Here is a 14463-nt window from a genome sequence, read left to right as displayed (position 1 = left end):
TTTTAGTATTTAATTAAATTCTATTTTCACTATTTTTTAATGCCAACATTGAAAGACTGTCAGTATTTTTATTCTCTTTCAATTCTAGTGTATTTTATTTCCCTCAGTCAAAAAGTGAAATACCTGATGGGAAGAGTCTTACTATTTCTGGAACACAACCATAAATTCTTTTATTAAATAAAAAATATATACAAGATGTAATATGTCCCAAAACCCCAACTGCAGATTCTGGTGAGTTTTACGAAAGTTACATTTATCCTATGCTACACATTTCAAGGAATAAACTGATAAGATTTTAATAAAATATCAAAACAAAGTATTCAGCTTATTCCACACAAATACCCTAGTTTAATAGTCACGTGAAACAAACAGAAATAAAAGCCTCTGATAACAAGAATCATTTTTCCCAGTATAGAAGAATTATTTGCTGTATAAACAATTATAACCAGATATAACAATCTCTTTTATCTTAAGCATTTTTGTTTTAAGCACCAGAGCGAGGATATTTAAGACTTTTAAAAATTCTAGTTTTACAACTTCCCAGGAGATCTAACATCTCTTGAGAAGGAAGTAACATAAGGTAATCAAGACAGCAAGTTGCTACGTTATTGGACAGAGTAGCTCTAGACTAAGAAATGCTGAGCATGTGACAGATCCATTCTGTGGACATAATTATTTTCTTCTCCCCTCTATCAAACTGTCCCTAGCCAGTAGAAATAAGTCCTAAGAGTATCCTTTAATCTGGGGACACCATCAATAACAGACAGAAGTTGGGGTTAAAATTCCCCATTGTGTTTCCAGTGATTCTCTTGAAATAGGGAAATAAAAACCAGTTGAGACTATTTACAAAGAAAGCAGAACAGTGAAAGAGAAGAATTGGATACAAGAAAGTCGGAGGCAGAATGAAAAGAAAATAGATGGCTAATGGCATTCCTCAATTAAATTCTATCTTGTCCACACTAGCCCTTGAATTTCTGTTTTACCATTTCCTGTTTCTACTAAATCTCCCAACAGTTTTAGACCTATTAAAATCTGTGTTTTTGTTATCTAACAAGCATCTCCACAGAACAAGGATGAACATTTCTTTTAGATAATTATTTTTACTCAAAGTTATGGTCACTCACAATACAGTGATGAAAACTAACCAATTTCCCTTCTATTTCTTGCCTTTCCTAACCCTGACCTGTGGTTTTGGCTCATATAAAGATTCAGGATTAGAAAAGCACAGTTTGTTCCAAGCTGTGAGTTCCTCTCTAAGTCGTATCCAGTGTTTGGAAGCAAATCATGTTTACAAAGCACCTGAGCAAATATTTTGGCTGCTAGTAATCTTTTCTATTTCTAAAATTAAGCTTTAAAATATAGGGTTTTGCTTTGTAAGTAAATTCTTCATTATGTAGCAAGGGTATGTGAGTGAAAGCTTTATATACAGGATCTCAAAACACTGCACTTTCTTTGTTCTGGTTTTGAAATTTCCTATTGAGTCACTTAGTTGCTTAATGCTGAAGGACACTGAAGTGTAATTAATGTGAAGTAAACAGACTATCATCAGATGCATCAGCAAAACATAACTCTCCTTTTGCAAGTTCATGTATAGGTTTATTTTAACTATTTGGTTTGGGTTTTTCCACAGCTATTAATATTATTCAGCCCAGGTTCAGTGGCACAGATGCCTTTGGATACACTTCATTCCTGGCTTATTCACGGATCTTAGACATCAGCTTCCATTATGAATTCCACTTGAAGTTTCAGCTGGCAAACAACCATTTGGCAGTGCAAAATAACTTGATATTTTTTACTGGACAGAAAGGCCACGGTAAGATTAATTGAACCCTCTAGGACTTGCCTAGATCCTTTAAGAATACTTTAGAAATTCTTCAGGGACACTCTAATTGGCTATGGATAAAAAAGGCATTTGCCTAGATGCAGTCCTCCTCCTGTTTTCTGCCTCAAGCACATTCCTTGCAGTCCAAAGTATTCAGCAGCTCCCTAACCCTCTCTGAAGCCCTTCTTCACACCAGGGCTACCTCTTATAATCAAGAAAAAGAATTCCTGCAGGCAAACATGAGGACAAGAAGGTGACCAAGTCACATGGGAAGTGACCTTATTGACTTGTGCTTTTCTCCATTTCTTTGTTTCCATATATAAGGAGAGAAGGAAAATTCTCAGAAAGAACCTCATTTTACAGTGTGTTGTGAAGTGAGAATGGTTGTTGCCCTCAAAGAAAGCCATTCTAAATTAAAGGAGCAAGAAATTAAGAAAGTACTCAACCTGTAACAAAGTACTTCAGTGCCCTAGAATTGGCAGGAAGTCAACTTATAACTTAAATTTGTTTCTCAAGTAGAAACCACTTATGCACGCATTAGGTCAAGGAAAAGTGCATATGTTTTACCAGGTAAAGCAATTAATCACTTACCTTCTCTGAGCTCAGTGTTCTCATCTGTGAAATCATCATATTATACCAGAAGACCTTTCTCTCAACCATCGTGTGTTGTGCTAGGATAAATAACACTCTGTGTTTTTCAGCTAGCTCAGTGACTGTCTCCTAACACCAAACATTCTTTTCTGTATAAACATGTGTGAAAGGAGCCTACACCCCAAGTGAAGTGTGGTATGTCAGCCTCCCACCACCTCTGTGAGGATGGGGAACACTTTATCATGTGAAGTGTTGTTCATTCTACCTGCAAAACTTGTTTGAATTTCTTCCCCATCTCTATGCCAAAATCTCATGACCTCCTCCTAACTGATCCCCCTACTGACTTTCCTCCCTGCAATCCATTCTCCACCTTCTTAAAAGATTTATCAGACCATGTCTGAGGCTTGCTTAAAACCCACCTGTGGCTTTTCATTGCAATTAGAATGAAATCCAAACTTTCTTACCTTATCCTCAAAGGGCCTTCAGGATCAAACGCAGGTCTCTGTCTCTGAATGCTGCCGAGCCATTGCACCATCTCTGTGCTCCTCTCCTACAGGTCTTCTCCAATGCCTTCAACCATCAAGTGCTTTCCTGCCTCAGAGGCTTGGTGCATGCTCCTTCCTCTGCCTTGACAGGAAATGGCTATCAGAGTGGTTAAACTCTAGATCCTGGGAGTGTAGACTTGAATCCATTCTCCAACACTTACAAATTGCATGTCAAGTGACTTAATGTCTGTGTGCCTCAGTTTTCTGACCTCTCAAATGGGTATAATAAATTTATTTCCCTTATAGCCCTTATCTCAGTTTATAATTCTTTTATTTATTTTCATATAGCTGTTTCTTGTCTTTCTCTACTACTAGAATGGGAGCTCTGTACAGATAGAGATCAAGTCAGCCCTATTCAGCTTTATGTACCCACACTTAGCACAGTACCTGACACATCACCAATACTGAACAAATGAATAAAAGAACCACAATAAGAACAACGATGTTATGTATAATGTATCCATATAAGTCAGCAACACTGTTTCATGAAGATTCTTAAAGAGTGGCCATTCTTCCCAGTTGAAATGCTCTGTCCTCTGTTAGGATTTCTCCATTGGCTCCCTTTCTTCCCACTCCTTCCATCAATTGCCCCTTCCTCTGAGCATTGATAGCCTGCCCTGTTCTTAGGGCAGGGGCCCTTTGTTACAGGCTTTGGTTGGCTACAATGTTCTAAATCTCACACTTCATTAATAGAAATGGTGAGTTATCACTGTACCACCCACAAAGTATCTCTCAAGTGGTTTTAATAAACATCTGTTGAATGACTGCCAGAAGTCAGGGAGGGAAGAAGGAAAAGAAAAAATGTCTAGCCATAATACTCTTCAGAGCTCTTAACACATATTTTTTGATTATATCCTTCTCATTAGCCAAAAAAAAAAAAAAGAAAAGAAAAGAAAAAAAAAAACTGGCAAATGAAAATGAGTATTGGAGACTCAGGGCCTGTCCTGTTTTGAAACTTATTCTAACTACTGAAAGAGGGAGAACCTGAGCAAAGGGTAAACACTTAGACCATGAAAACTCTGCCACCAGATAGCTCTTCAGTATTCTTCTGCTAAAGACTCCTTCAAAATTCTTAACACACACACACACACACACACAAAATAGGTTAATAGCATGGTTTAATAAAGGCTAGATAACAAGTAGATAAATTGTTACATTCCATTTTTCAATCACTGAAAATGAGAAATATGAAACGTACAATTCCACGTTGCACCACTTGAGGGAGCAAGAACACCAGCTTTAAAAAAAAAAAAAAAGCAAGGAGCACTAAGGAGCTTTATAAGGCAGTGTTTCTCCAAGTAGGACCTCTTCACACCTATATCAGAATCACATGAGAGTGCTTTTTAAAACACTAAATTCCTAGGCCTTCTTGAATCAAAAAATAGAATTTTATCAAGAACTTTAGGTTCTTTTTATGCAACTAGTATTTGAGGGCAACTACTCAAATCCTCTAGGGACCAGCTAAATTAGACCACATATAGGAATGGACTAAGGTATGTAATTATTACCCATAGTATCATCTATAAGGATGACTTATTTATATACCATAAAGCTATTAATTAAAGAAATACATATTCCTTTAAAACATATTATTTTGATTAATATTAACCATACAATTTGCAATTGTCTATTTTATACAAGAAATTATCCAGTATTTTTAACAGTGGTATATCCACATTTAGGTGTTATTGTTTAGTAATATCGATCTCTGATGTGCATGTTGGTGGCTACTACAAAAATCACCATTTCATCTGCTGCCTTTATTTTCCTCTGGTTAAAAGCCACAAAGTTTATATAGTAACTTGAATGTAAGCCAACCTCTGATGTTTGATATGACAAGATGAAAAAGCAAGGGACCTTCTTCTCCCAATACTGATGATACTCTGCACTGAGTCTCCCAAAGCTGAACACTAACTTTGCCAAATTTCATCTTCATTGAACTCTCTGGACAAATTATCCTGTCAAAAGTTTCAGTTTGAAAATGTCCCTCTTAACATGACTAACCTAATCCTCCCTAATCGTTTTCAGGTGCTTCTGCAGTCATATTTGGTACTTCCTTTATTATCTTCTCTTCTTTTCCTACCCCCCATTTCCTTATCATGTATGTCTTGTAGTGTGGCTCTTCTAGAACCCACTTATATGCCCCACAGAAGTCCACAGATGAATACATTCTTTTCCTCTCCCGTATCTCTTCTGTTTGCAATTCTGTTTCAGCCAGAAACCCAGAAATCATCTGAATTTCTCCCTTTCCTTCATTTTGACAAATACAGGGGTACTTCAAAAAGTTTGTGAAAAAACAGAATTAAAATATAATGTGAATCTTTCCATGAACTTTTTGAAGACCTCCTGTATTTACTGGGCAAGTAAATACAGGTGCCGGAGATACAGTTATGAACAAGACAGATGAGATCCCTGTCCTATCTCCATTCTATTCCCCATGTATCAAACACCAGGGTCTGTCCAGTTGGCCTCTCAGTTACTTTTTGTATTTTCTCCTTCTTTCTATCCTCATTGCCCCTGGCTCATCTTCACAAACTATTGCAATAGCAATAGCCTCCTTTCTGGTCTCCCTGCTCAGTCGTGCCCCTTTTCCTTTCTGCCCATTTTGCTACAGGGAATAGTTTTACCATACAAGTCCAAACACATCGTGCCTAATCAACATGCTTCATCATAATAACCTGCCACTTAAGCTTCTTCACATAACATACAAAGACGTTTATCCAGCTCCTACCTATTTGCACAATCTCCTTTTCCTTCATTCCACCCTATACTTGGCAGAATTAGCACATATGTATATCCTGTGTCATGTCATATATGCTCCATTCTGGGCTTTTGTACAGGCTGCTTCATTTTCCTAAGTCATCCATGCTTCACTTGCATGGATGTGAAAACACTTCTACCCTTTAAGCGTCAACTCAAAAGATCATTCTTCTTTAGAGTCTTCAACACTTTCAGAAAAATTTAAGAATGAATCTCAATGCCGTTCGCTGGTAACAATTATCCTATTTAAACAAAACTTTGTCTGGATCTCTTTGAGAACCAGAACCATTGATTTTCTTTTTTATGTTAGTAGTGGCTGTCACATATAGACACTCAACAGTTTATGAAAGAATTAATACAAAAAGCCACCTTCCCTGATGCAGTAAAACTGACAAGCAATTTTGGTAAGCAAAACATATGTACTTAAAGTTTTGCTAACTAACAATACTAAACCAGAGGCCAGGAACCGTGTCTGGCACACACAACATCACAACATCTAACAATTCTTTGGGACATAAATATCACTGAGTGCAAAGATATGCATAAGTGAGAGAAAAGGTGAAATTCACAAAGTAGAAATCTCGTTGAGCTACAACAGTCAGGGAATATGTTCCCGTCACTGTGTTTCTCATTCCCTTCCAATTTTACCAGTCCTCCACAATTAGTGCTACAGAAGCCCAGCCGGTATTCCACTTCCTTTCTCCCAGCCCAGGCCCAGCTCCTTCCCACCCCAGCAGTCTGCATAAGCAGCCAGTTCATTCTGTCTGAGACCCATCACTCCCATTCACTCCACCTTCACAGATTCCTCTTGCCTGGAATGCCTGTCCCTGTCCTTGTCACCTTTCCTAATACTGCCCACCCACACAGCATTCTCTGATGAGTTTGAATCTCCTTATGCTTCTACACAAAGATTATATACATAAAGCCCAAGTAGCATTTATAGTTTATATCCCATAATTTGATATCTAATTATATACTGTTTTGCAATTCACAATCACTAACATAAACCATATGAAGGTACCACTTTCATAAATCAAAACATTAGAATTGCTGCAAGTTTGTAATCTTAATCTTGTCCCTCAGTGAGATTAATCTTAAATTCCTTTAGGATGAACCACGACTTCAATATCTTTTGTATCCCCAACTGCATCATTCACATGCTGGGTACTATGTAAGAAATCAATAATTACATGTTTATTGATTCTTTCACTCACTGAAAGACTCTTTGTAGGTGGAGGCTATCCTGGTTAGCTAATAATACTGCGTAGGCACAGATTGATCTGTATTGTAGTGAAGAAGTTAAGACCTAAACAAAGGCAAAGGGGAGACATGTATCACAGTTTACATTATAGAAATGTAAGTTAAAATCTCAACTGTAGCCTGCATTTAAAAGGTCTAATATAGTGATAGAATTTTTCAGAAAAAAAAAATATATGACTTCCTGGAAATTTAATTTATGTGCCTAAGCACTTTATGTGCATAGCTTTCCATCAGTCACCAGCGTGTTGGTGTTCCATGCTGTGGTAATCATGAAAGGTTGCCTCATATTTCATGCCAAATAATTTCTTGTTTGCTTCAAGCTCTTAGTTATTAACTGTAACAGAAACAAGAGTGTATAAATATAGCTTGATGTTTTTCTGTGGAAAAAAATGAAATGAATGCCATCTACAATACGGGAAATGAAAAATGAAGGAAGAGTGTCACAAAAAGCAATCAGCTCAGCCTGTTCTTTAGAGAGCCCTGGTACAGATCAGGCAGAAGGAAGATGCCTGATGAATGAGACAACAGTCTGTAGCCAATTCCTTAAGAAAACACATCTCTCAGTTCTACAGCATCAAGGCATTTTCTAAACACAACTGACAGTGTATTCCCATACTCAATTTTTTGACTACAGAAAAATGTTCATTATTTTCTTCTGTAATCACATCAGGTTGACAAGAAATCATGAGAATTTCCTTCCAGGCAACCTCAAACTATCAAGTCTTAGTTTCATAGAATTAAATATACAGTACTCGTATGTCTAAGTTGTCTTAAGTTATTAAATAATTTGAGTTTTTAAAGATACTTTAAAGTTAAACTAATTTGCTTTACTGACTGAGAAGCACGTGAAAATCGTTACATTTGACCACTGCTCAAATAGGTTTAGAAATGACAAAGATATACAGATCCTTACAAATCCTCCCCCCCACCTTTTTCAAATTGATATGGAGGTGGAATGTACATCTAAGCACGGTTCAATGGGAGTAAGCTTAGTCTCACAGGAGAATATTTAGAGGACAAAAAAAGAGGAGGGGCCGAGTGCAAATTGATCAACTACACACCCACACTTTCAGTGTTTGTTCTACACTTCTAGCCAGCACATGTGGTCCCATATTGTGGAAATTCAAGTTTACCCACAAACTAGTGCTTACATCCTTTATCTTCATGGATTCATCTCTGGCAGCAACGGATACCCACACTTGCCACTTTTTCTAGTCTCAGCTCCTTTTGCTCAAGAGATAAAAAAAAATATGGGCCATACGTAACTCCAGGAAATGCATTTTATCACATTCTCATGTGGTCTGAGCACATCGTTGGATTTGTTATTACTTTCAACCTTTCTGCACTTACCTGTTTGCTAGCACGGCTGGAAGTCAGGGCACCGTCTTGATCTGGCACAACAGTAGCCAGTTTACATTGCCTACATTTAATAATTTAATCCCATGAGGTGGGCATTATATGGTATTCATTGTGCACAATGGCTAATGAAGAAACATCATGGTCATGGCTGTGCATTGTTCTAATGCTTTCAAAAGCCTGGAATATCCATAGTTTAATGTTCATATCAACAGAACAGGAAACTGAAAGTTCGCTACTATGATCAGAACCTGTACAGACCTTAAGATAAACAGAGATCATATGCTCCCTATGAGTTAATTCAAAATCTCCAATCACCTTAATTTCAGTTTACCACTCCGTAAAGTAGTGACTATCACTGAATATGAGATAAAGATGGCTCAAGTGTCTTTAATCTTATACCACTCAATATATATTGTTCTGGCAGGTAAGACTCTCACCCTTTTGATTCTTGTTTCTCACATATAAACGTAGATTTATTTTTCTTTTGTATTACCCTAGTTTTGCTTCTAATTCCATAAACTTCTTCCATTATTTTTCTAAAATCTTTCACTCTTAATTTTTCATTCATATCTAACTTAGCTTTCTTCCTGAAAACTGAATATACCCTCTCATAGCCAGTGAAACAGTCAACTAAAGCTCAACTAGGTTCATTTGTCAGCATCATTGTATCGTAATAGCAAGAATATTTGATAAAAGGTAGTTTCTTTGTTTCAGAAATCAAGAAGTTTTACAAACCCTAGAATTATAATCAAATATGGCCACGAAGAGTCTTTACAAACAGAATGGTGTCTTCAGAAGGAACTCCCACCAGTAATTAAGAGCATTCATTAAGCAATGCTCATGTGGTGGGACAGACGCAGCACCATCTCTGTGGCTCCCCTTACATCTTCTCTCCCACTCATGGCAGGAAAGGAAGAAGAAAGAAGAAAGATCCCCTTGTCACTTACAATTTCTGAATCCATTTGGAAAACTCTTTTAAAACACTTTAAGTTATTGCTAGAGACAATCCTACGAGGTGCTGTCATTACCATTTTTTCAAAAGGAAGAGATTTTTTAAAGGAAGTGAGCAGCCAAAAGTTAAATTAGCAATGAAGCCAAGATTACACATTCATGTCCTTGTACTACTTGTGACTTGCTTAACTCTGCAATGCACATTATCATATTTACAGGAATAAATTACATTTAATACATGATAATATTTTACCATTTTGGAAGAATAGTTTGAAGAAATAATAACAAATGTCATCCATTCCTCGTCTATTAAATCTTTCCTTCTAAATGAAATACTTCACAAAATTTAATTTTTTTCTATTAAAATTAAAAGACTTTTGGATCAGCTGAATGAGAATTACCATGTTTCTATGATGGTAAAAGTCACAATACCAACCTTTGGATTAACAGGAAATACACGTGGTTTGCAGGGTAGTGTCTATATAAATGTTTTAGACTTCCAATATGCCCCCTCAAAACAATCCAAGGAACAGTTTTCCAAATTAGTCTGAACTCTTACACAGGGTAGCTGAGATTGAGCTTCTGTCTCTCTCCAAGGCCAGTGTTTATGATTTCTGGGGTATCTCTCCAAGCAGACCAAGAGAGGATACGTGTATGTGCAGCTTCATGATTTACAACATACAATGATTGGCCAGAATCATTGGGAGAAACAGCAGGACAGGTGTGCCTAGAAAGTCTCTCCAATGCACAGGTTTGAGTTACTTCTTTTACATCTGAGTCTTATTCTTCCTTTTGAGGGTTTCATTAGCAAAGCCATGGCTCAAACCGCTAGCTACTCTTGTCCAGCCCTCCCTTCAAGGTGAAGCGAATTAGACCATCTCCAATCAGTGTGACTTTATTTTACACATTTTTTTCTCCTAAGAATTCCATTATGAGTACCATAAGGTAGGCAGGTTTCTGCCCAGTTCTGCCGGTTTTCTCTCTTTAACACTCTCTTTTTCCTTCGGTCAAGCTGACTGCACAATTTCTCCTGAGTTTACTCTCTGAAACCTTTAATGCCTTTTCTCCTTCCTGTGTAATGTATTTTCCCTTATTATCCATACATGCCAATTAAATCAGAAGCTATGCAGACAAGGTTCAGCTGGTTTGGAAACTACTGACATAAACAATAAAACCTTCAGGTTTAAAAACAAACCACAAACAAACAAACAAAAACCTGTAAACACTTCTAAGTAATTTAAGAAACAAAATACCATAAACTTAACTATAAGCATATGCTTGTGATGCGCGTTGTTTTATATCTCTCCCAAAGGTTGTACATATTTAGGATCTACTGCTATCATCACAACCCAACCACTCCTGCATCTCACACTCCTAAGACCCATCTGAGACAGCTTAGAATAGCCTGACGACTCTTGTCTCAACCTGTATGCTCTTTTCTTCCAGAATATCTATGGCGGTATCCTTCACCTTGTTTCCATTTTTGGTCATCATTCCAACTGCTAACAATGCCACCATCCCTCTTTTCACCTAGACTGGGTCCTTGCTTCCATGAATGAATCACTGTCCTCAGTCCATTATGAGGCCAGATGCTATTCTGACCACAGCAAATCATTTTCTTCCCCCACAAGATTTCCTCTAACCAGTATCATAAGGTGTTGTTGTAATGCTAAGCATGGCTCACCACAACACACCCACTTCAAAGCCCTCTGCTTAGCAGTATTCGTGGAGTTGTTCTGAGAGATCTTTTTTTTTTTTTTTTTTCTGGGCATTCTAAAAGAAAGACCAAGTTCTGTTTTTCTTTTTTTTTTTTTCTTTCTGTGCATTCTAAAAGGATTTTTATTGACTTCCTAAATCTTGTTACTCCTAACTACTATTCCTGGAGAGTCATCTCCTATTGTTTCCTTCCTTCCCTTTTTACCACTTGTGCAACATAATCTTTCTAAATCCTTCCTTCTTAGCACCAGCTTTGAAGTAATATCCAACGAGTATCCCTTGCCTTGTCTGAAAATCTTCCTAAGGCTGGTTTCACCAAGATTCACTGTGGGTTTGTGTTCTGCATACCAAATGAGCTTAGTTCCAATTCTTTCCATGAAAAAACTCTGATTATGTCAATCGCTAAACATTTCTATCTAACAATATGTCTGGAATACCACCTGTTGCTTGTGAATTGGCAAATGTAAAAATACTAATTGCCCATATATTGTACAAAGCTACTCATAGAATAATATTCTAATAGAACACTGACTGTGAGAATAAAACTATTCTACAGCACTGGTGGTTGTTTGAATATGCTATTGCTTATATTATTATGTGCTGGTAAGCCAAGAAATTTTCATTTCAAGAAATTCCAGGAAAGTGACATAAGACATATAAATGTATGCTAACAAACCAGGCCTTCAAGTCATTTCATTTCACTTCCATGGTTGACCATCCAAAATTCTTTAGTTGGATCAGAGTAATGCACTGAAGCAATCAGGGCTATATCTTTAAGAAAAAAAGAAAAATTTTGGTACTGTTCCTGACCCTAAAGCTTAGCTGGGAGCATAGAGGCCAGTAATACCTGTGTTCTCAGACTTTGTATTAATGAAGCAGGGGAAGAAAATGGGACACATAAAACTAAGATCAGTCCATAGTCAAAGGGAAGGAGGAAGAATCATGCATTTATTGAGCACCTACTATGTGCTGGGTTGGCACTGTGCTAATGCTTATATGTTAAATCTCACTTAATCCTTACAAAATCTTAAGAGACATTATTAGTCTCCTTATTCTTCAAAGGGGAGCATCCAGGAGGGGTGCTGAAGGTGACGGAGGAGGGCATGGACCCAGTCAGACATTGGCTTCTCTTTCTCTCCTGCACGGACAGTGGTTACAAGCACGGGCTCTGGAATCAGGCTGTCTTCAGAAGCAGCCTCCTCCACCTAGCAGCAATGGGACTTTTAGAGGTCCACAGGTGCATCAGCATGATCCCACAAACTCTGAAAAAGATTTCAATGTCTCATCACCTCAAAAGTCGCTTAACAGCCTCAGATGCTCAGGTCAGCCTGGTTTTCATTTTGCTCCTCCTTCTTGGTTTGCTTTAGGAGGAGACGAAAAAGCCCCCTTCAGAGATGGCTACAAAATTTGTTGGGAACATTATAAAATGAAAGCACAGTCTCCCTTGTTCAAAAAACAGAAAAAAAAAATGCCACTAAAAGTACTAAAATATAAAGGTTTTTTTTCTTCAGTGGTCTCTCAATTTTTTATGGTTTCTTTTATTTGCTATTTATGTCAGTCTAAGTTAAGCAAAATTAAAATATTAAACTAGTAGTGTTAGTAGTATGAATTTTACCATTCACTTTTATATTGTGCAATGCCAGTTTAAAATACAAATATAAAAAATTTAATTCATATGCAGAATCACCAACATTACACAATTGGTTATTTCAATGTTCAGACATGCATATGTACCCCTTTCAGAACAATGGAGACGCTGCACAAATTTAAGTGAACTCTTTATTTCACTTCTTGATATGCACACATTCTGTCAACATTCTCTACATTTGGCTTACTGGTGTGTGAGGAAAGACTGAGAGGAAAAGGAACTACAGGTTTCCCTGTATTTCTCATTTCTTCTCCATCATTTTGGTATAAATAATTAGCTCATACAGAAAAGTAACAGGGGTAAGAAAGAAATGATAGGGTTCCCTGATCATTCATGTTTCTTAGACTACCACTGCCTTCCTTCTGTGTTTGAAGCAAACACAGGTTCAAATGGAAAGCTTGGCCTCCTGGGGTTATCAGCGCCCCCACTTAGTCATTAGACCTAACACATTTACTTTGTGCTTGTTTTGAGTACCTCTGAACTCTCAATGTTGTGGGAATTCTGTTCTCACGGGGCATCACAAACTTACATGTGAGTGGAGTGGCAGGAAACAGCAAACATGCATATCGTTTGTTTCTATCTCCTCTGTCCCTTCTCATGTTCATTGTTCCACAGACTTCACTTTCAAAACACAGTTCAAAGATAAAAGTATTAAGATTTTCAAGACTGTGATAGCAGAGTACTAAACCAAGCAACGGGACCCTTCTGAACTCGAAGCCCTGAAGAACAGCACAGTTTGAACGTGCTGACCATCCTAGAGTTTCTAATATCAGTCAGGCCTCGTTAAAAAACAGCTGGGAGCCTGTTTAAAAAATATTTCCAGGATCTTGCTTTAAAGACTCTCATGCAGTTGGTATAAGGTAGGTTCTAGAATCTGTATTTTTGGCACACTCCTTGACTGATTGTAATACATTTTCAGGTTTGGGAAACACCACCGTAGAGTAATTCCAAGTCCTTAGATACTGTTCGCCTTCCAGGCACCAGCCCTGGGAGTCAACTGCTTTTCTTTCCCTTATCTGCTGCATTGCCCACCAGCAGGGCTAACACTGAGGGAGGATCCAGAGTAGAAAGAGTAGCAGGAGATGGGAAAGCAACCTGACAGACCCACGGTGGGGAACAGTATGCTATCAGCAGCTCACTGGTGCCCTCAGCTCCCCACCTCTGGGAGAATTCCTACGCTCTGGGACATGTCTACAGGCAGCAGTGCCTAGAAACTGAGCTCGGCCTCTTCCCCAGACTTCTCCCTTCCTTGGCTCCTCATTCTGTGACTGACTCTGCCCCTCCACCTGGTTCTTTCAGCCAGACTGTTGGGAACAACCTTCAACTCCTTCCTCTTCCTCAACTCTTCATCCAAATACATCTGTCCTTTCAAATCTTTCTTCCACATCACAAACAAATTCCTCCCTTTTTTTCTGTCCTCTCTGCCACTGCCTTAACTCATTTAGAACTTAATCTTTCCTCTTCTGGGTCACTTGAATAACTTCTGGGGCTCTTTATCTGCCTCTGTGTTCTATCCTCAACATTGCTATGAGATTCTTCAAAAACCCAGATCTAATGTAGTCTCTCATTCAAAATCCTTTTATGGTTCCTGAGAGTCTCTGATAAAATATTTAAGTCTTTTATTGTCACCCTAAATTAGGCCCATAAAGATGAGCCCTCTCTGCCTTTTCAGTCTCCTTTTTCACCACAGACACTAAATGCCAGCCAGTCCCAGGTCCCAGCAGCTCTTTAAGCACATCATGTTCTTCTCTGCCTCTTCTGGGGTTTTGCGATCTTATTCCCTCTGTTTTGGACTGCACTCTTCAGCACCT

The 14463-nt window shown here is 38.0% G+C and overlaps 1 protein-coding gene across 1 annotated transcript in view; it reads left to right on the top strand.

Moving 5' to 3' along the window:
• The window catches only part of EYS (eyes shut homolog), a 1675061-nt gene that overhangs the window by 1591683 nt on the left and 68915 nt on the right, over positions 1-14463 (top strand). The window contains 1 exon segment of the mRNA XM_063097631.1: positions 1631-1813. Within this exon segment, the coding sequence (XP_062953701.1) occupies positions 1631-1813 (183 nt within the window).

The sequence above is a fragment of the Cynocephalus volans genome, chromosome 5, assembly GCF_027409185.1.
Source record: "Cynocephalus volans isolate mCynVol1 chromosome 5, mCynVol1.pri, whole genome shotgun sequence".
NCBI classification, from domain to species: Eukaryota; Metazoa; Chordata; class Mammalia; order Dermoptera; family Cynocephalidae; genus Cynocephalus; species Cynocephalus volans.
The sequence above is the reverse complement of the archived record's forward strand: the minus strand, read 5'-3'. Positions and strand labels throughout refer to the sequence as shown.